Source organism: Primulina eburnea, chromosome 9 (genome assembly GCF_022965805.1).
Source record: "Primulina eburnea isolate SZY01 chromosome 9, ASM2296580v1, whole genome shotgun sequence".
NCBI classification, from domain to species: Eukaryota; Viridiplantae; Streptophyta; class Magnoliopsida; order Lamiales; family Gesneriaceae; genus Primulina; species Primulina eburnea.
The window spans coordinates 26546199-26570421 of NC_133109.1; the positions used below are offsets into that span (position 1 = coordinate 26546199).

A 24223-nucleotide genomic window follows, 5' to 3' on the forward strand; every position below is an offset into this window, starting at 1 on the left:
TGAATCATTGATTAACTATTACTTGTTTATTTGTTTGATAATTATTTTATTACTTGTTAAGGATTATAACTTGAACTACTTGTTTATCGCTTAATAAATATTTATAAATGATTTTTTCAAAATAGATTTTTGTTAGTTTAATTTTTATTATTTATGTCATATTTTAAATTAAAATTTTAAAGAAAAGATAATTTGACTATGTTTAGAAGTAATTTTAAAAAGTTTTTTATGTTTAATCAGTGGAAAAAAACTTAAAATATTTGTTTGGAAATTTTATAAGGTGATTTGTATAGATTTTCCGTCGTTTAATCGATCGACATTGCTTGAATATTTGTTTATGAGCCATTGATTCTTGAATCTTGATTGTTTATTGTTGTCATTGATTGACTATTACTTGTTTATTTGTTTGATAATTATTTTATTACTTATTTACGATTATAACTTTAACGATTTCAAAATGGAATATCAATCTGCTGCAAATAAAAGAAAAACATTGATATCATTGTTATGGCTAAACGCAAGACTCGTCCCATGAAGAAAACTTCAACTCATTACCCGTCCCACCCGGTTAAATATTCTTCGGACCCGCCCCACCCCGAATACGAAATGGGGTCGAGTAGACCCGTGAGACCCGAATTCTTTTTTGAAAACAATGATTTTTTTTATCACATGACTGAATTACGAAACAAACAAGCATCTAAATACAACACAAAAAAAAAACTAATTCATGTCTTCGACCACACTTAATAATAACAAGCAAACTATTTTCACGACACAATGCATTACATAAAAAAGAGTTACTAGCTCTCCAAAAAATAAGTCTGTAACATCCTCAAAAATAACTCATAACAAAACTTAAACAGATCAATATAAAATCAGCGAGTAAGCAATATTTCAGACACATTTTTCAGCAATATTTCAGACACATTATTCAGGATCATCTTCCTCCACATATATGGGACGGGTATGGGACGACCCATGACCCGCCCCATACCTAGGTGGGTCTGAAAATTTGGACCCGAGGCCCGTCCCCTGACCCATTTAGTATGCCTAATCTTGCCCCAGACGGGGCGGGTCCATTGCGGGTCTGAGTAAAACCCGGACCATTGACATCCCTAAAGAAGAGAGATCGTCAAGCTAATGAAGATACTTCAATTCCTACAGTTCTTACAATGCAACATCAATCCAGTGAAAGTCTTCCACTTCCCAATATCCAAATTCCTTCAATTTCCTCTCCTAGAGACGATCATCAGTCATTGTCTACTTGTATTGAACGAGATTCTGGAAAAAGAAAACATATATGTGAATATAATGTTAATGTACGAGATGAGATAAAATGTTCATATATAAATATGCGGCCTTATCAATCAGATATATTAGAATATCCAGGTACAAAATTTGGAAGCCAGAATTGTCAATTGGAGAACATGATTCTTTAAGTGGTACCAATCAGATTGGTAATTTGCAACGAGCAAGAGCTACTGGTTGGAGTTCTCATTGTGGTTTAGTAAAAAGCTTGATAGGTATGTATACTGTAACTTGCAAAGTTTGTAAAGTTCTTAGTGATCATTCTCCAATGGAAGAGCTAAGGCTGAATTTCGGGAGATTTACAGAAACATGACAAGCTTGGATTTGTGTTCATCTTGCACTTAATGCATAAAATTATGAGAACAACATATACTCTTTGTTAAATTCTTCAAAGAAAATCTCAAGACATTATGACTGTTATTACATTTGTCACTACTACCAAAACTAGTCATTAAGAACTTAGAGAATGCGGGTGGGACGAATTTCTTCAGGAAGTTAAAGTTTTTTGTTCAAGAAACGAAATTGATGTGTCTGACCTTGATTGTCTATTTAAGATTGGACGTTTCCGTCGGCAAACTATAATAGAGCATCATTACCATTTTGATGTTTTTAATGGCAGCGATAGATTTCATTTTGATGGAGTTAAATACTCGGTTCAATGAGTTATTGGTGGAACTTTTTTCTCTTAGTACAACTTTAGATCCTAAAAATTCATTTGACCCATTTAACGTCGATGATATTTGCAAGCTTACAACAAATTTTTATCCTAGAGATTTCAAAGATCAAGAAATTGTTGCTTTGGAGTATAAATTGATACATTATAAACTTGATGTGATGCATAATTTGAAGGTTTCTATACATGTTGAGTTATGCCAGAAATTGACTGAGAGTTGACGGTCAAATGTTTACGTTATGTTGACTAGATTGATTCATCTTGTTTTGACATTACCTGTGTCTCTGAGCGAGCTTTTTCAGCAATGAAGAATGTGAAGGCGGCAGTTCACAATAAAATGGAGGATGACTTTCTTGCCGATTGTTTGATACTCTATATTGAACGAGATTTAACTAAACAAATAGATGTAAATTCTATTATATATGAATTTTATGTATTAAAATCTCGTAGGGCACAATTTCGTTAAACATTATAATGTAATTTTTTTTATAATAATATACAACTTATTATATTGAGTTCAAGTCTCCCTAAACATATTCCTAGATCCGTCCATGAAAGTAATGCGAGGGGAAAAACTTGGATAGGTGAAGTATAAAGTAGTCGTGATTAGGGCTGCAAACGAACCGAACATGTTCGCGAGTTTTTCGAGCCGGCTCGATAAATATTCGATTCGTATTCGAACTTATCGAATTTGAGCCGAACTCGAACATGTTCGAACTTTTTTTCGAGCCGAACTCGAGCCCAAATTATTTTGTTCGATAGCTCGCGAATAATTCGCGAGCCTTAATATTTTATTAATATAATATAATTATATATATATATATATATACATACATTTCGAATATTTCGAGCATTTCGAGCTTTCAAACCTTAATATCCGAGCAATAATTCGAATAGTTCACGAATATATTCGAATATTTCGAGCCGAACTCGAACTCGAACTTCATTTCGAGCCGAGCTCGAGCCCAAATATTTGAAATTATCGAACTTCGAATCGAGCTCGAACTCGAATATACCTATTTCGAGCCGAATTCGAGCCTGACTTTTTTACTATTATTCGGCTCGATTCGGTTCGTTTGCACCCCTAGTCGTGATCAAGTAAACATAGGTACCTCTGGGGAAGAAAAAACATATGGTGCAGATGAGCATCTAGTAGCATCGCCGCATGTTGCAAGAACCCTAGTTTATTGTTAGCGTACAGTACAGTACTTTCAACTCATACATCACGATCAAATCTTCAACCATTGATATATTGAGAGTTATATTTGAATTCAATAACGATGTGATGTATTTTTGAGTAATAATAGCTACATTGTATGTTTAACTAAGAAAATACTTTTTCATAAAACACATTTCTTGTTCTGGTCATGGACTCTGTGAACTATTAACTCATCAGATCACATAAGATATCTTCATCCGTAGGCAAACGATGAATTTCCGACTATAATATATTGGCTCCAACGTATTTCGAAACTACACCACCTCGCCACATGCTGACCCTCAATGGAGTCGATAAACATATCAAAGTATATGTTATTACGTAGAGCCTCTACATTGTCTCGGGCCAAAGGACTATTGGTGTACAACCATAACCGTAAACTATTCAACTCGATAAGTGATAACCATTTGGACATTTGAAGAGATGATTGTTCAATACATCATCAAATGATCACCGATCTATATGAATGGACATCTCCATATTTTTAACAATAAAACAAGTCGCTTACACCATAGATGTTAATATCAAGATCAAGCGATCATTAACCTTATTTCAGACGGCTGATTGGACTAAGAACATGTTTAGAATATACGATATACTTCCTAACGAGTTTTATGTTCTTACGTTGAGAGACAGACCTTATGGTACCTTTTGCATATTCAAGGAGTTTATCTATTCAACTTATATGTGTTTACAGATAAAATAAATATCATAATTTGATAAAATCATAAAATATTATTAAAATAAATATTTTTTTTTTTTACATAATAGTCGATAATCAAGCCACAAGATTGGCTCGCAGGACACTTACTCTAACATGACCATCCTTTAATGTGTTCTTGTAAAGATATTTCACAGGTGGATATATATTAATGGTTGATTGATTCGTTTCCTCCTTAGTCATTATTTTATAATGTTAGATTTTGTTTCGCATCATTTTTTATGTTGTTGGGAAATTAATTTAAGATGTCAGTATTATCCTCACTGAAGGGTCGAAGTAAACCCGTTAGAAGATCCATTTCTCAGGACCAAAACGAACGTGAAATCAAAAACAAGCTATATAATTAGTTCCTGGTTACCTTAATATAATGTTTTCGGCTGTACATTCCAAGAAGTTAGGATGGAATACTTAAATACATTCTGGACTAATTTAGATTTCCGGTTGGTTTCATAGCTATTCCCTGGAAAATCCCATCTGTAGAAAAAGTTCCATGGAATTGCCTAGGATCAACTGGACCTGGTAGATTAAAAGAGATAGAGAAATGCCCGGGTGGACAAAGATTTTGAGACCGCATTTTGAATTCTTGGCCGTGTTTCAGAATCGTCCTTTCGCCCGTCACTGTCACTCCCTTGATAACTACTTTTCCGTCACTCTCAACTTCACAGCTGAAATCTCCTGGAATAATACTATAACAGGATAACAATCGTTGTTGTTCAACACAGTCATAATTCAAAGAGGATCATCAAAAGCAAGCGAAGGAATCGATGTTTTGTAATAAAGGAGTAGAAAAGAAAGAAGGAAAGAGAAGCAAAAATAAAAGCAAGAGAGCTGTGAAAGGGTATTCAAATAACACACATAGTGAAGATTTTTCTTGATTAAAGACGGGTTTTCTCACTCTGTGTTTGGAGTAAAATATGTCAATAAGAGGTTTCATTTCGCATAAACATGCCATAAAAATGCAGTATTTCAATTTTCAGATTAAAGACTATGATTTAGAGAGAGAAGAAAGATAATAATTTAATGACAAGATTAATCAATACACCAAAAAAATCGAGTCTACGTTCAAGATCCACAGAGCATGCATACAATAAATTAAGTTTCGAGCAAGATTACCAACATACTTTCATCCCTTCGTACTCCAGGAAGTGATACGCTGAAAAAGTAGGAATCCCCTGACTCTCCAATATCAGTCAGTCCTAAAACTGGTCCAATATGTCCTCTAGCTGCACTTCCGGTCAGTGCAAATCCACATTTGGAAGTACTGACAATTTTGTTCCATTCTTCCCTAGAGGGTACAAATATCATCCCCGGATCAAAATCCTCCACAGAACTGGAACTAGCAGGCGATGGCACCATGGAACCGTATGATACAGGACAATCATTTGGTTCAGAACTTGTAAATGGCATAATGCAATTTGATGGCTCAATGACATCATGATTCAATCCAGCATATGGAACACAGTTCATGGACCGAACATCAAGATTTACGATCATTTGCAGCTTGACATTAGACTCGTGAAACGTTGCATGATCTATATCTACAGAAAAATCATGAAACCCCGTAAGCCTCTTGAACCTTTCGAGATCCGCTTGCTTAATGAAATATAATTCTGGGTTGTTGATGAAGACCACATTAGCAATAGTGTTGTCGTGATGATTTTTCGATTGGGATAGCTTATGATACTCTGGAGGAAAAAGATAACCAAATGAAGGGTAAGTTTCTGGACCATCAACTAAGATTCGATTGTTTCCATGAATAAACAGGCGCAGCCGTTGTTCTGGCACAACCACCGACCGTTCTGCCATTCGAAGAATATAGTAGTAGACTTTTTCCATCACTTCAATTTTCATGTGTGAACCAGCCAAATCGTTTGCATTGTACGGTGAGAGACCTTCAGCATATCTTTGCAGTGCAGACTTACAAAAGCTCTCTTGCTTGAGATGTGGACCAAAATAGGCTCCCATGATGAGGCTTAGGAGGAAATACTGATTATCTGTCAATGGTTCTTCAAAAACATTTTCCATCTCTCAACAAAAAAAAAAGGATGGATAAATTTAGAAATCTAGCTTTCGCTTCGCCTGCAGTTAATATATTTAGCTCGTCAACGCCAAGAAGATTTGTGTCCATTCAAAATAATGATTCAAATTTGGTTCTAGCAACTAAAAAACAAATTTTGGTAAAACATAAGCACATCTATTGGCCCAAAGCAACTCTCAATATGAATGATGTTTCAAGTAAAAACTTATTTTTCCGATGAAAATCAAAGTTCCCTCACTTTAACCCCTATTATCTTGGGATAGCCACTTTCCTATTGGATTTATGAGTTCTAAATGTACATTATACAGCAACGGAGTGTGATACACAGTGTAGCATAGACTAATCCCAAAAAGAACTTAGTTTCACATAAATGTCATTATGGTAATACACTGATATCGAAGATGAAGTATCAAATTAACAAATCTAAAAGGTTATACGATTGAATGCAACCAGATCCAAAATTAGGAAAATATCTTCTTTTTGGTATGACTTAATTCTTCATAACATTATCTCAATTGGTGAAGATTAAACCAAGAAAAAACAAGATATTCCACTGCTAATAAAATTACAAGAATAAAATCATTCAGATGAAGAGAGCTCCATTAAATTTACTACACAACAACACAATGCAGCAGTTCAAATCTAAATGCAAATCAACAACCTAACCAATAAGTGATCAAATGCCCAAGAAAGATTTCTTTGCAACCTCGTAGATTCCACAACTGGGTTACAAGAAAACAGCTAAAATAATCAAATAAAAGCTCGGTTAATTGGTTAATTTTTTTAAAAATTTAATCAATTTCTTAGTAATATCCCCAGATCAGAAAAAGAAATTAGATTTCCTGAAAGAGATGCACAAGAAATAAAGGCAAGAGTTACCTGAATTCAGTGTTTGAAAAGTAAAGTTGAGAAACTACTTCCTGCATGCTGTGTCAATTCCTATCTCATGGGTAGTTGCAGAAACTCACCAACATAAATTAATTTTTATATTTTTATCTTTTTCCTCAACATGGACAAATAAAGCTGTCAATTTTTGTTTTAGATTAGATTTAAGTCTCAATGAAATATAATTTGGAGTTGATATCTGACAATCATCATACAAAATCAAATTTACATTTTTACCTTTCGTTATTTAAATAAATATATAAAATTTACTCCCTTCAACCAAAAATTCATCTATCTAAATAATTGTCTCCTCACCTCAACCAAATCCATCGACCTTTACCCCAAGCAAATCCTTCTGTCCGATCTATCATCCTTCCTTCTGCTTCAGAAAGGCTATTCAAAATCAATGTCAGTAGTGTAAGTCGTTTTCCATGTGTTTTAGTGATTTTGAAAGTCATGTTTAAATGTATATGAAATTCAATTTATAGAAAAATGATAATGTAAATTTTTTCTAAGTTTATCGTTTTTATCTATATTTGTTGAATGTGAGATTGTTGTCGTTCAACATACCTACTTACTTAAGAAGTATATGGTCAAACAAATAATGGATCAGTGTTATCATAAATATGATTGTTGTTGGTAACATGTAATTCATTTTATGTATTTGATGATTTGTTTTAGTTGTAACAAACAAATAAACTGATCTGTGTTTTATTGTTATGAGTTTGTTTCGTTTCATCAGTTATTTTGACTTAAAAAGTACCTAGTTTGAGTTTTCAATACTTACTTTTTGTCTCTTGAATACTAAAATATGTATATAAATACCGAATTTTTGAGTAGTCATAAAAAATTCAGCCACGGTTGGCAGTGGTGACCATACCGCTCTTATTGATTATGAGTTTGTTTTGAGATTAAGTTAATTTGAACGGTCTTATACCTTTTTTATGCTTTTCAATTGATTACTTTTCTTCACGATTTTTTTTTTACGTCATTTACTTTTATCAAACTATTTGAAAATAATTGATGAAACATTAGGATTATTTTGTAGTAAACAATTGTTAAAATCAATATCAAAATATTTGAATGATTTTGTTGAAATATAATGTGAATAATATGAGTTTTTGCTTCAATAATGGTTGAGTACACATGACGATTTAGTTCGGTTGTGATTTTTACTTTATGTAATTCAATTATTCCAATTATTTGAGTTATTCCCTGCTTAAGGATGTTTTTAGATGAGTTTTAAATAATATTTTTAGAATTCATGCCTCTAAACATGAATAACATTCTATTCATTTGCTATTTTGATACTTACACATTTGAATTTTAATGTTTTTCCTTAAAAAGATGATATTGAACACAAGTTTAATGTTGTTAAAAAAATAAAAAATTGTAGAAACCATTTTCTCTCTTGGATGTCCATTTTTATTGACGCATAAATTGACTAAATAAATTTTAAAATTTTCAGATATTCCAAGATCATTTTATTGATGGAAGCCGGATCTGGGAGAGCTAATTTTTCGTTTCTTGGAAGTTGCCACTGCATCAAAATTCTTTATTTAATTTCAATTCCTAATAGCGCAAATCTATTGGAGATATTCGAGAGTTTAGGACGAAAATGTGATGAAAATAATTTTGAATTACTGGTATTACAATATATATCACCCCATGAAAATATTGCAGTAACCCTAAACAAAGATGACGATGTCTGAAACATGATAAACCTTCATAGTTGTTTGAAATTAAATATTGTAAGAATTTATTGTTCGACAATTATGGGTAAATATATGAACAACAATAAAAATAGTGAATTGTGTTTTATCAGAATTAAATATTGTGCCAAATGTTACAACATCTCGAACAACATACAGCAGAATATTATATTTTGTAACACAAATTCACTTTAAATAAATAGGTAGACACGATTAAATATGCACAAGTATAAATATTTGTGCGGTGTCTTGTGGCAAAAATTAATCACTAAAAAACCAAACCGTTTATAAAAACCTATCACAAGTGATTATTACAAAAATCAATTTCCTCAACACTTTGAGAAAATAAAAGCTTTCTAAAACAACCAACAATAATAAAACATAATTTAAGAAAGCAAAACTTGATCCCGAAAAACACGATCAATTAGATGTAATCTTCAGTCAACATCTTCACAGATGTTGTCTGGAGATGTTCCCAATATTCACGGAAACACGTGATCACCATTCTTCAATTAGATGTAATCTCCAGTCAACATCTTCACAGATGTTGTCTGGAGATGTTCCCAACATTCACGGCAACACGTGATCACCACTCTTCAACCATCGACGGCTTCGAGAATTTTACTGCTCTGAAAATATCCACTACAAGTATGTGTGTATGTTCAATATCGAAGCAGCCTTTACCCATGTTCTTGACCTCTTATTTATGGATGAAGAATCATATCTCTACAAGGAAACCTATAGCACAATGGAAATAAGAGTTTTATTAGGAATAAACTCTTTTTAAATATTGATATCATATCTCCAAAGTCTTTGTCATAAATATAATATCTACAAAAGCCAAACTCAATATTCCACATAATCTATCAATAAAGAAATTAAATTTAAGAAAGATATTATATCAAAATAAAATCTAAACATAATTATCTAGAAAGGTAAAACCATAATTAAATATTATACTCAATCAAATCAACAAGGAAAAGATAATATTAGGAAAATTAATTTAATATAGAAATTATATTTCCCTTCAATATCCCCTGTTTTTGTCTTTCTAGATAAAATCAAATCAAACTCAGTTTCTCAATTAAGCTCCAGTTAACTCCCCCTTAATATGAGAATTTTTCTCCCCCTGAATAAAATCAAGTTGGTACGGGTGTTGTTCGTTGTGTTGGCAACACCTGCAAAAATCATTAAGTTCATTAAAACAGAAACACATCAGGGCAACAGAACCTTAACAAAGCAGAACATTAAAAACGAAATCAAGCAAATGTATCATATAGATGGTATCATTTGATCCTTTCAATTCACAATCCCTTGAGTTTGAGTCGCAACTTCTCCCTTTTTTTGTCCAGAATGGACATCTACCTCCATAGCCAGATGATAGTCAGAAACTAAGTTCTCATATGAGACAAGATCAGCTTTAGCCCGTAATTACTATCCAAAATTACTGAGATAATTGCGTCAAAAATCATTTAAAAAAAATTTCTAGAATTGAAACTCACATCGATTTAACACCACTGAACCATCAAAAATCACACAAATTCAATTTTTCGTAAAATCTTGATTTTTATCGAATTTTCTTTGTCGAAATACTCATGTCCTCATGACATAACAATATTCACAATGTTATATTTATGCATGACCTATTTATGCCTAAAAACATAATGTAACAGAAATGAAACATAAAAACAAATATGAAATATGAAATGAAGTGTTGGCACAAATGTTGGCAACATCTTCTGATAAAAACAATTTTGATTTTTCTTCACACTTGGTAACTTAACAACTTTCTGATCATAGAAGTGGTAGCTTCCATACTAGAAGAACGATCTTCTTTAGGACTCCTCTAGGTAGCTTTTTTCAATTTCTTCTATTTTACCTTTTGTATGAAATTCAGAAGAGATAGCTCCCACACTAAAAACACAGTCTTCATTGGACTCTTTTAGGTAGTTTTTTCCCATCTTTTCTTCTGATACATAGCCTATGCATAATTGATTTGTCTTTTTACACAATCATTTCAATTCACTTTTTTGTATGGGACAATGTCATGGAGTACATGGTCATCCTTCAACTACTTTGTGATTTAATCAGATTATTAATCATATCCAAGTGTGTTAAGTTTAGATAGAACAAGAAATTGAAAGTGCACCAGAAGATTATGCAACATTGTGATATCATTTCATATAACAGTATGCATTTAGATGTAGTATGTATAAGTCCTAAAAATACACATGCATGTTAGGTGTTGTCCGAGATGTGGTAACATCTGAGACAAAATCTATGAATGATCAGGTAGAACACATGCTGAGAGATTTCCTAAGGTTGGAGCTCTCTCAAAATCTAATGCTTTTGTGAATATGTCAGCCCATTGGTTATTTGTACCAACAAATTCAATTCGAATCAATCATTTATCTACTAGATCTCGAATAAAGTGGTGTCTAATGTCAATGTGTTTTGTTCGAGAGTGTTGTACTGGATTTTTTGAAATGTCAATTGCACTAGAATCATCACAATACACAACTAAGGTTTCCGCAACAAAACTTATCCAAGAAAATCGTGAAAAGTCATCTACACACACAAAAGAATATTTTTTACCTCCGAAACTTTCAACTTCCATAGGACCCATAAGGTCCATGTGAAGTAACTCCAGACCGCGTGTTGTCCCAGATGATGGCAACAATGGTGTGACATATGAGTCTGTTTTTCTTTTTGACAATCTCCACACACAAATGGTGTACCGGAAGAGAGATTAGGCATATCTCGTACATCATCGTACTTAAACAAGTTCTTCAAGGTTTTGAAATTACGTGTCCGAGTTTTTATGCCAAAGGTCGAGTCTACTGATTTGTGCATGTTTTCATGAAGGTTCCTCACCTATTTGGTAACAATTATCTGAAGAACTTGTACCTATCATAATGCACATGTTAGTTTAATCAAAAACTTCACAGGTATGTTTATTAAACTTGACATGCAAATTATCATCACACAATTGACTTATGCTTATCAAATTCGAATTTAATCCTTCAACATGAAGCACGTTGTGGAGCTTTGGTATTCCTTCAACGTACAATGTACCCTTTTTAACAATTTTTCCATTAGCTCCCCCTCCATAAGTCACTCTACCACATTTTTGTTCAACATAATCAATGAGATGTTCTCTTGAACCTGTCATGTGGCGTGAGCTTCCACTATCAAAGTACCAATGACCTGCAATGTTAGTTTTCAATGAAGTATATACAACATTACAGTGAGTTTTTACCTTTGGTACCCAAATTTGTCTTACTGTAGGTCGATGGTGGGAGGTGTTGTGGGAAATGTTGGACAATATTCAGGGCAGAATCCGACTCAACTTTCGATTCAAGCAGTCATCCTGGAGTTTAAAGTATTAGGGCCTGATATGACCAGGCTTAAAGCATTAATGACATATGTACCTTCGTTTTCTTCTCTTAGGGACATGTGTAGTATGTTTTCTTTTTGGTGGAGAGCTTTTGATTGGAGATGTAGTTTGTGAATGCGTGAATGTTTCAGTTTTTTCTTTCACAAAAACAGTCGACTTGGAAGATTCACAAATCTCGAACACACTGTCTTTGAAGTCTAGGCCTTTTTTGTCATCTCTTCCCATTAAAAGTATGGAGTCAAGTTTGGATGTGCTTGAATTGAACTTTGACAAAGTTTCGGTTGTCTTTTGAAGCTCTTCTTTGGTCTTGTCAAGTTCTAAGTCCTATTTGCTCAAGATTACTTCAAGTTTGGCAACCACGGCTTTTAGATCAATGTTTTCCTTCATAAGACTTGAGTTCAACTTGTTTCTTTTGGTCCAATCTTCGAACAACTCTTCATAGAGCTTTTACACACTCTCAAGAGTGAGTTCTTCACTATCAGCCTCTATATCATCTTCACTCAAATTTCCAGAAGTTGTAGATTTGAAGCAGACTGATTTTTCACAGATGTTGCGGCCAGGTGTGGCAACACCTAGGGCAACACCTGAAGGATTCACCTGCAGCCATTGTTTTTCTGTCAACAGTGCAGTCAAGGAGGTGTGATTGTCTTCATTAATGGATTTCTCCTCCTCATCAGATGCATCATCGCATAGAGACATATTATAGCCTTTGTTCTTTCGTAATATGTTAGCACACTTGTTTTCAAGTGATGTGTCCATTAGATATTTTTCTGTCAAACAAAACAAAAACCAGAATCAACACTTAGTATATCAAGAGTAGGATCTGATACCACTTGTAAGAATTTATTGTTCGACAATTATGGGTAAATATATGAACAACAATAAAAATAGTTAATTTTTGTTTTATCAGAATTAAATGTTGTGTCAGATGTTACAACATCCCGGACAACATGCGGCGGAATATTATATTTTCACAAATTCACTTTAAATAAATAGATAGACATGATTAAATTTGCACAAGTATAAATACTTGTGCGCTACCTTATGGCAAAAATTAATCACTAGAAAACCAAACCGTTTACAAAAACCTATCACTAGTGATTATTACAAAAATCAATTTCTCAACACTTTGAGAAAATAAAAGCTTTCTAAAACAACAAACAATAATAAAACATAATTTAAGAAAGCAAAACTTGATCCCGAAAAACACGATCAATTAGATGTAATCTTCAGTCAACATCTTCACAGATGTTGTCTGGAGATGTTCCCAAAATTTTACGACAACACGTGATCACCACTCTTCAAAACACATCACGTCTCTTGAATATGATTTTCTCTGAAATTGTGAACGTGCACAAGTGAGTGAATATTGACCGAGGAAGAGAGAGCCCTTCAATGATGTCCTAGGTCTCTTATTTATAGATGTATGCTTTTTATCTCTACAAGGAAACCTATAGCACAAGGGAAATAAGAGTTTTATTAGGAATAAACTCTTTTTAAACATTGATATCATATCTCCAAGATCTTTATCATAAATATAATATCTAGAAAAGACAAACTCAATATTCCACATAATCTATCAATAAAGAAATTAAATTTAAGAAAGATATTATATCAAAATAAAATCTGAACATAATTATCTAGAAAGGCAAAACCATAATTAAATATTATATTCAATCAAATGAACAAGAAAAAGATAATTTTAGGGAAATCAATTTAATATAAAAATTATATTTCCCTTCAAATATAATCAAATTGAGAGCAACTCCAAAAGGTGATCAGAGTCAGGGTAACATAAATGTCGATAAGCAACTTTTTTATTATTATTTTTGTTTGCATTGTTTTTTGCGTTTGAGTGCCATTTTAAGAATTTTCGAAGTTGATAAATTTTTTTGTACTTGTTTTTTATTATTGCGCACCACGTGACAATTAGTTTTCATTATTGATTTTGTATATTAGTTAATTAATGATATTTAAATTTTTTATAGTTTATAGTTTAAGTTAAATTGTAGTTAAACAAATATTGATGTGGTTGCTCATTTATTCTAGGGAGACTTGGCATTCAGTCCCCGTTTGACCCATTTCTTTATTACACCTTCCCAAACCCTATAATGCCCTTTTTCATATTTCAAATTAAATGAATTTTCTTTTTAAATAATGGCCCATCATGCTTCCGTAAAATAAACTAAATCTTTTACCTTTTTGACCGGAGTATCACCGGGTTATATCCACCGTATTTTACAGATTGCTCCTCCCAGTCCAACCACGCGATCGCAACCGATGGTTACTGACGTAGATTCCTTCAGCAATACTTGGCACAACTCTAATTCGTTTCCTACTTTAGAGTGTACAATAAAAGATAAAATTTTGAAAATAATACATGAGAGGGGCTAAGAGCAAAGATCTCTTTTATTCAAACACAAAAATTTATTTATTACATAGTAACCTCCTGTAGAGGAGGAGAAACTTGTTTATGTACTAATAGTAGCTGAACTCCCTTCACACATAAAACTTGAAAGAGAAAATATTACAAATGGATTTGGAGAAAAATGAAGAGGTTGATCGATGCCTTCATCTTCCTTCTGCTTCCTTATTTATAGAAGGCTTCTTCGGATTTGAAACTCGGACTTCAAATCTTGATAAGCCTTTACAGCTTGCATATGGACCATGTAGTGGTTGAGTGGTCCTTTTAAGATGGTCCCTCCATCTTTCTTGAATTGTCTTCTTCTAGATTATTAATCTAGAAACAGTCATTTCTTGCAATTTTATCTGTCTGCATAAATAGTTTATATGCACCTGGATCAGATCAGCTTGTATTTCTTTTCCTGTTTCTTCGAGCTTCTTTTGAAATTCTTTGAAATTTTTCAGCTCTTTTCTTGTTCCCTTAATCCTTTTCCTGGAAACTCTAAGATATGCAAAATACATTTTGTTTCCAAGTTTGGTTTAAGTCTGGTGTGAGTTACTGGTTCCCATTTGGTCTTATTTATAGATTTATTTGGGTCCAGTTCCTTGTCTATTTATTAGATTTTCCTTATCTTTAAAGATAAGGAATCCAATGTCCCTTGTCATTTTCCACCGATTATTGGTGGTCCTTGAAATCCACTCACATGATTTTTCACATGGTGTTCCTTCTTTTATTGGTGGAATGCTCACATGTTCCTTTTAACTTTGTCGAGGAATCTTTGGCTTTCGGTTTCCTCGAGGAAAACGTGAATGTGGTCCATCCCCACTTGTACTTGTATCGGTAAAGTGTTTCCGATCAGATCTCGGCTTGAATCCTTTACCGAATTCCGGTTCCTTCTGGTTTTGGCATTCTGGACAGATGTTTTCAGACCATCTTCCTACATGTGCCATGTTACAGAATTTCCGACGAGTTTCTTTACTGGCCGGCAGCTTGCTGTTCCACAAAAGATTTTTCTTTTTCTCGAATAAATCTTCTGCAAAACTTGTTGTTTTTCCTGTCATGGTATTCAACAGGAATGATCCGTTCACTGAATGATTATAAAATTTGAACGGAAACTTGACCTTGTCCATCTCAGTGAGACAGACCCAAAAACCCCAAACTCTTCTGGTAGAAATATCATCTTCAGTAATTGAAGCGACCAGGGGTGTTTCTTCTGTTGGAGGATCCTTGAAAAATTTTTGAATATTTGAATCTGGCCTCCGTAACTTGATAAAATGAAAGGCTTCGTGAGAACCTTTCCCTGCTGGTTCTGGTGCTGCACTGAAAAAGTATAGCTCCAAAACATCTCCTCTGGACAAATAATCATTATTCGCCCAAGTCTCGTGAACAGCTTCCTAGATCCACTTTGGTAGACCTGAGATTTCCGGAAAGCTGGGTGATGTAGTATAAACTGGGGCAAGAGCCCCAAATTCATACCATGCTTTAACCTCCTTTGGATATGAATTTTGTTTCATCCATACCCTTGGATATTTTCCTGAAACATCAACCCTGTTGGTAGCTGGGTTAATGCCAATTCTTGTTTTCAATTTCTCCCAATTTTGTTGATAAACCTGAAATGGAGAAATTACACCTTCATTAGTACCAACCTTAGTTTTGCCTTTGTCAATACGAGGCCTAAGGTTGATCTCTCCCTCTTCAATCCCCGAGGTGAAGGGTTGACTTGAAGACTCAAGATAAGGATCAGGAGTCTCAATTTTTGTTTCAGCCGAATCATCTCGTGATGATCCCGACTTAACACTTGTGCAAGGGGTATTTGAATCCCCCACTACAGGTATAGAGTCCTGTACTCGAAAACTCTCCATTTGGGAAACCAGTGGTTTCTCAATGCCTTGGAGGATAGGCCTTTGCATTACAGACCATAACTGATTATATGCCTGTAAACATCCTGTAATTCGATCAGAGACAATTCTCTTATCAGCTTGTTGTAGCCTTCCCGCAACTTCTGCGTTAACGGCCAACTTGTTAAACTCGGTTTGAAGCATTTCAAGGTGTTCCCTCAAATGCCTCTGCATCTTGATAATAGCATCAATGTCAATGCTGTCCATCTCTTGTTAAAAAATCTGCAAGAATATTTTCATGAGATTTAATTATCACAATATCAAAAATATAATTCTGACATAGTGCTTGCCATCGTAATAATCTAGCCTTCTCAGGTTTAGACTCAATTCTATTCCTTAAAAAAGCTTTAACTTGTGTGTTATCAACTTTCAAAGTGAATTTCTTTGCAAGTAGAAATAATGGCCATTTTTCAAAAGCCCTCTTTACTGCATAAAATTCCTTTTCGTTGATATGCCATCTTATGGCTTCTGCATCTGAGAATAACCCACTACAATATCTGCATGGTTGTTCTCCATCTGGGGTGAGCTTGGTAAGAACTGCTGCCCACCAATGATCACTGGCATCAATATATAACACCAGATCATCTTCATCTTGAGGAATAGCCATTTTCGGAAGATTCTTGCAAACCTCCTTTAAATGGATAAGTCCTTTTGTGTGTTCGTCTGTCCATATAAATCTAGCATCTTTTTTCAACAATGGACTGAACACCTTCCTGTGTTTTGCTAGGTTTTTGATAAACATCCCAGCAAAATTAACAACTCCTAAGAAGCTTTGAAGTTGCTTTTTGTCCTTGAGATTTTCTAGAAAATTCTGCACTTTCTCCACTATGTGTTCTTGCAAAATTATTCCTGACTCATCGATTTCAATTCCGAGGAATTCAATCTTTCTTGTAGCGATGACTGCTTTCTTTTCAGATAAAACCAGTCCTTCTTTCTTGCAAACTTTAGAGAAAATCTCCAAATGCTTAACGTGTTCATTTATATCTTTAGATGCTATCAAAACATCGTCGATGTAAACAAACATAAACTTAAAATAATCTTTAAAAAGATTATCCATTTTTATTTGAAATATTTGGGGTGAATTAGCCAATCTCATTGGTAATACTTCCCAAATATAATGTCCTTGAGGTGTGGAGAAAGCTGTGAATTTCTTGCTTTCCTCCTGCATCCGAATCTGATAGAATCCGGACTTGCAATCGAATTTAGAGAATATCTTGGCATTGCGAATGCAACTTATCAAGTGTTCTCTACTAGGTATAAAATACCCATCAAACTCCACAATTTTATTAATTTCTTGATAATTAATAACTAATCTGGGTTTACCTCGTTTAATCTCACCATGATTTCTTACCAGAAAACCTGGACTGCTATATGGTGACATACCTGCCTTGATCAAACCAAGGTCCAAATGTTCCTTGATTATAGCCTGCATATCCCTTTGATCAATGATGTTCATTGGGATGGGTTTGCAACGGACAAATTCATACTCTTTGCCTTCCTTAATCTTAAGGCAAGCTCTGAGTTGATTTCTGTCCCACCATGCCAAGGGATCTTCATTGTAATTTTCTCTGATCCTCTTCTTGACATCTTCCAATGATACCTTAGATTCGAACTCTACTTCATTTGTTTGTAGAGTTATCTTAAGGCATTCTATATCCTCTGGTTGGAGTTCTTTATCAGCTCTCAACTGGAGCATTGTTTCTCCAAACCTTCTAGAATCCTTCATTTTTGGGTTCAGAAGTTGTTCTGAATCACCACGCTTTAGAACTGGATCGGCAATTTTCTGTAAAATGCCTCTCGTAGTCGCTGGACTATGATTTTGTGATCACATGGTGTTGTGAACACTAATCTTCTAGTCTCATTTTCTTGGGTATAGGACTTGAACATTTGTAGGAAATTATTTCCTAACAATATATCAGCTCCTGTATCATGAAAATAAATTGGTGGTGTCTTTACCTTATACCAAGGTGTTTGTCCAGCACCGCCAATCATAATTTCAGTCATCTTAATCCCTTTACATAAGATTAAGATTCTTCTGGAAAAATCTCTGCCAGCAATCTTTGGTAACTCTTCTTCCAAATTATTTGGAAAAATTCCTCTTTTTGCTGTGCAGATTCCAGCCCCTGAATCAATATAAGCGGCAAAATATTGTGCCTTATATTGTTCATATAACATTCCTATCGGAATGTATATAGAGAATGGACTTGTGGTCATTGGATTTTCCACATTTTATCCTCTGCCATAAACTCCATTCCATTCTCTAGACGTTTCCAAGGTTTGTGTTCCTCGAGAAACTCTAATCCAAGAATCAGTCGATCTGATTCTTTACCTGGAATCCCTTGGATATGGACTTCCAATTCTCCGATATTAATCAGTCCTTGGTAAGTTTCTATCACAGGTTGTTCCAAATAGTATATTGAATTACAAGGAAATTGATTCCTTTGTTTTGTAATATCAAATACTATTTCTACCTCCTTCCAACCTTCTGGGCATCTGAGCTTTCCTATTGTAGAAAAACTTTTCAGCTCCTGTTGGGTTTCTATGACAGGCTTTTTATCCCATCTGTAACTTATAATTCTATCTCCTTGAAAAAATAGTCTTCTTGATTCCAGTCTAAGACTTTGATTCCTCTGTAGAATTGGTTTGTCTTGGATCTGGATATCTGTTTCCTGTATTAAAGGAAACCCGACTCTTTCTGGATAAATTTCCTGGGCAACTTTTCCGAATATCTCAGGGATTTCAATAAACTCATTTCTAATAAACAATTCAGAATGATGTGTATTAGATAGAGCATATGAAATTTGATAGGTAATAGAATATGGTCTATTACCTTCTTTCATCAGCCTTTTTTCCTTGAAGTTCTGATGCAATGTCAAGGCTCGGCTGAAATCTCGATCTGCCAGGTTGTAGGCTATCCTTGGATAGATTACTCCTACAATCTTTCCCGCACATAGATTTCCTGAGATTGTTCCCAGTACTGAATCTTGTAGATTTCCCATTCTTTTATCGCATATAGCAATATCGATCGGTGAGTCTATCCCTTCTTTGAAAGTAGCCTTTATCATAATTTGGATTGCTCCAATATGAATCCAGGACATAGTCCTTGCTACTTCTATCTTGAGTTTTTGTAATTCCTCCTTGATTTCTTCGGAAGGAATTCACTGCATCTCCATTCTATTACCTGTAAGTTCCATCGGGATTGCCATTTCCCTTCTAGAAACTTTATAGATTAGATGATGCTTTCTGTTTCTTAGGCCAAGACTTCCTAAGAACTTTTCTACCTGTCCTGCAGAGAAACCTTGATATCTCTGTAGACTCGGATTTTCTCTCATGATTCTTTGAACCATGTTATGAGATATTGTTGTCTGGCTGAAAAATCCAGACAGATCTTCATGTGTTTTGTGTCGAAACACCTCGTCTTCAGTCAGATTCCGATTCTGTTCCATCAGATTCTTCCTGACTTAAGACTTCTTCTTCTTCATATATACTTTCATCTGAGGCAATATCCTCAAATATGTATACTTGAATAAGATCTTGGTAATAAACTGCTTCTTCAATATCCGGGGTAGGATCAAAGCGTTTAATACCCCTTTTTTCATTTTCTGGACAATTGGTCGAGATATGACCTCTTGCTCCACATGTCCAGCAATTACAGTCCTTGAAACTTTCATTAGCTCGAGTATGAGCTCTTCTGAAAGTTTTCTTTGTAGGGGTTCTTCCTGCGCTTCGGGATGAACTCGATGCTTGGGATGATATCCTACTCCTTGATGGTCCGCTTCTTTGTCCAGATTTATAAGATCTGGCTTTCTGTCTAGACCATACAATTCTTGGTTTCCAAGAACTTCTTCCACTTCGTGCGTAAGGATGAGTTCTAAAACTTTTCCTTTTATGCTTCTGTGGTCTACTTCCAATAATTGTTGGAAGATCATTTTCTTTACAACACAAAGGAGTTCTTTTGCTGATACCCCTTAAACGTTTGTAATTCTTTTGTAATGCTGCCATATGGCACCATTCTGTCAATTTTCCTTTAAGGAAAGAGGCTCTTCTTGCCAACGTATCTGGATTACCAGGTACGTATTCCCTTATGAGCATTTCTCTCCAAGGGCTCGGCATTTTTGCGAAGAAAAGCTGCATAGCTATATCTTCTTCGACTCCTGAACTCCATCTATATTTAGTGAATAACATAATGTATTCATCTACCAAACATATGTCATATAGTTCAAGACTATACAGAGCTTGAGTATATTTTTTCTTCTTCTCTGTATCTTGACTGTTGAAATAGTCTACCCCTATAAAATGTGCTTTAAATAAGGTAGCCATTTTTCCAGCAATCTCAGTAAGAGATTCACCAGTTAGGACTGACTCCTTCATGTCTAATGAAGTCATTTGCCAAGCAATTTTCACTGATCCCATGAGACTCATTTCCAAAAGTTTAATGAATCCTTCTTTGTTGAGATCGAGTGTCCCTGCTGCAATTCTCATAGCAGATGTCCAATCATCTATGAGATCTTCTCTGTTTTTGAAGTCTAATACATCAAGGTTAAGCATAACCTCATAAGGATGTATAGGATCTAAAACAGTTTTCCCATAGGGTGTTTGGTGCAAAGGAATTTGATTTCTCCTTGCCCTTGTCCCGGCTGGGTGTGATCCTCCACCAGTATGGAAATCTGATTGAGCTTCTCTCATGTTTACATTCTGAGATCCCACACTTTTCCTGGGTGGTTCTTGAGAAGATGACCAGATTATAGCAGGTGGTGTTTCACCTACTGCTGAGTTCATCTTTAGATCTACTACTTTGAGATTTGCGAAGGATTCCGCAAGCTCTTGTAGATCCTCAAAACCAATCCTTTCTAAGGTTGTCATCAGATAAATTTCTTTTCTGAGACAGACTTGATTAGATTGATCATCTTTTCTTCTTCAGTTAAAGGTTTTGACACCACTCTGGCCTTCTCTTGTTGATGTAACAAAGGTTCAGTACCAAAAGATGGTGGTAACCAACCTCCTGAAGTTCGTCTGCTGGAACTGGGTTGTTGTTCCAGTTTCTGAATTCTTGTTTGAATATCTTTTAAGGTTACAAGAATTTCTTCTTGTTTCTCTAGGACTTTCTCAATTCGTTGAGGTACATAATATAGCAAAGTGCCATAACTTTGTACCGTTTTCTGGATCTCTCTAAGATCTGAAGAGAGCTTAGAGGAATCTGGAACTATCTCCAGAAACTTATTATTTTGAATCATAAGTTTACCTGAGACTTTACCTGAGGGTGCAGTAGCTTCCCTTTCTGTTTCTGATATCTAACAATAGTTAGATGACCTTGTTTATATTCCAAAATATTGGAATATTCCTTGTAAATTATTTTTCTTGAACCGAAGTTCGGATTCATAATTTTTCAAAATTCTCCTTCTCATACAATTAATTACTAGTAATAATAAAATTTGTGTTTGAAATAAATCAACCTTAAGCTCTGATACCATTTTCGAAAGCGCGAGGATCAATTAAAATTAAATAATGAATAAGGGTAGTATAAGGGTAGTTTTGGTATATATTAACAAATTTTCTCTTACCAGGGAGTGGACACCAAAATGAGTTTGGATTGGGTATTGATTCCAAATTCTCCCTTTATTCTACTGATTTGTATTAATATATTTATGTTTGATTTCGATGATGAAGTTTGTTTGGTTGCATAAGCTTGAAAAAGTTGGCACTTTAAGCAATTCTATTGATTCGTAGATTCATTGCATACGTGGGTGGTACTGGCCAAACATTTAAAGATGCTATAGAATTTAGAATTTGTCTTAAAAACTATGTTATTGTCGCTCGAAGATTTTTACTTACAGGAAAAATGATAATGACAAGATCTTAGTTGTTTGCAGCAGAGTGATTTGTGAGTAGAAAATTTGTCTCCAAACAGAAATCAGACAATTCATTAGGCATAAAAAAATGCAAACTAAGTCATAGTTGTAGGGATGACAATTTGAGAACTAAAGATCACTCTAAAACTGTTTCATCATATTTATTTAATATTGTGAAGGGGAAATTAAGAGGAGAGTCATCCTATAGCCCATGTACAATGATGATGGACATTCAAAGAGATTATGGAGAAGAACTTGATTATAATAAAGTTTGGGCGTGTAAAGAGATGTTCATGCATGATATTCACAGAACTGATAAGGAGTCGTATGATAAATTGCGATGGTATTACCATGATGTAAAAGAAAAAATCCCTAGAGTTTTGTTGAATGTGAAATTGATCCGATGACAAAAAAAATTAGACGACTATTCATATGTTTTCATGCATATCTTGTTGGTTTTATTAGTGGACACTAAGAACAAGTAAAAAGGATGTTTATTAGTCATTTTGGCCGAGAATGCAACCGACGATATTTTTACACTTGTGTATGCAGTTATGGATGCAGAAAACAATTCTCATTGGCAATACTATTGCTACCAGTTAAAACATGTCTTAGCATCTCAATATATCATGATGTTTCGTAGATACTTTTTCTCTGACTATCCTCCTGGATTGAGTAAAGCTATTCAATTTGTGTTCCCAGATAGTCACCATTTTTATTGTCCGAGACATCTAGTCGATAACTTTGTCAAGCAGGTATGTCATATGTTTATTTTCAATATTTTAGCCTTTTTTAATCATTTGGTTATTATCTTTAATGTTTTTAAAAATTTATTCTTGTAGATATTTGGTATATATCTTCTCCATAACAAAAAAAAAACATATGTCTTTTGTTTTGAAGAAAGCTATGTAGACTCCATCAAGACATGAGTTTACTCAACATATAAAATTATAACTGAATCTAAGATGGTCATCAACTTCATCAAGTAAAAACCTAAAAACTTCATCTCCCCAAGCATACACAAAAAATGTTTCCAAATTTTCCAAGAATGAGAAAATTAATTTTGGTGTTCCAAAATTACTAATAGGAAAAATAACATAATTAAAAATCAGCAAAATAAAAAATTTAAAAAAATATCAATTTCAAGCTCATTCTATGCCAACGTTGGTGCTAAAATGGTGCTGAACTGGTGCTATGATGACATTTCTCTTAACACAATTCATTCTCTTGAAATGGTGCTGAACGAAGTTAGAATCCAATTTTAAATCGACGATAACCGGTTGACCAATGCTAGGAAAATCTATAATGATCGAGAAATCCCTAGAAGTGAATGACAACATGGTATTGCTTCCAAACAAAAGATGTATATCTCTACTTCAAAGCGTTTAAGCATTGCATGGACTCTTGAGGTTCTCCTAGAAAGATTTTGGATATTTAATCAAGGTGCAAGAAGTGAAGCCTCTATCCTTATTTTCCAATAGGAACAACATCTTCATCATTATAATCCGTGTTTTTTTAGTCTTTGTCATTTCTAATCCAAAAATAACAAGTATCAATGATTTTAACAAATATTTACACAAAATATGTCAATAAAAAACACAATGTAACATATCAATCTACATAATACATTCAAAATAAGTACCGTCGTACAATATAAGAGATTAAGCAGTACATGGTTATAAATCATTTCACAACCTAACATATTAATCTACATAATATATTCAAAATCATCATGCATGTTAACCGTGAAATAATTTGACGATGGTACGTACGTAACTATATAATAAAATCTATGGAACTCATGTTAGAATACAAAATAGCCACAATAAGTTTAGTTAATCTAATTCTTTAGCATTCAATAAAAACAATACAAAATTAGACAACTAACTAGCTAAAAGAATTTAAATATAAGTTGGCTTCACGAATAAAGTTAATAAGCGTAAACTCATCCCCAACTTCCATAAAAATTGGAAAACAAATATCAGCAATGTAAAAATAGCGATGCTTCAATGCTGAAACTAGATAGACAAAAAATATAAGGATTATAAACAAGTATAAGTTTAAACATCAGAGGACATTATTTAATTCTTGAAGAGAAGTGCCTAATTTATGGGCTAAA

The 24223-nt window shown here is 34.0% G+C and overlaps 1 protein-coding gene across 5 annotated transcripts; it reads right to left on the reverse strand.

The window, feature by feature from the left end:
- Positions 1 to 950: 950 nt before the first annotated feature.
- Positions 951 to 7175, reverse strand: LOC140841402 (increased DNA methylation 2-like). Of its 5 annotated transcripts, XR_012120167.1 has the most exons (4): positions 6839 to 7035; positions 5043 to 6000; positions 4280 to 4596; positions 951 to 1281 (listed from the first exon to the last, which is right to left on the reverse strand). XR_012120167.1 is itself a non-coding variant. In XM_073208791.1 (3 exons), exons 2-3 carry the CDS (start codon positions 5944 to 5946, stop codon positions 4346 to 4348), a joined length of 1155 nt encoding a protein of 384 aa, XP_073064892.1. In that variant the 5' UTR covers positions 5947 to 6000; positions 7160 to 7175; the 3' UTR covers positions 4241 to 4345. The 5 variants fall into 5 exon arrangements, 4 of the variants coding, with proteins under 4 accessions (XP_073064892.1, XP_073064894.1, XP_073064893.1 ...); XM_073208791.1 differs by lacking the exons at positions 951 to 1281; positions 6839 to 7035 and adding an exon at positions 7160 to 7175 and having other exon boundaries at positions 4241 to 4596; XM_073208793.1 differs by lacking the exon at positions 951 to 1281 and having other exon boundaries at positions 4241 to 4596; positions 5035 to 6000; positions 6839 to 7086.
- Positions 7176 to 24223: the final 17048 nt, after the last annotated feature.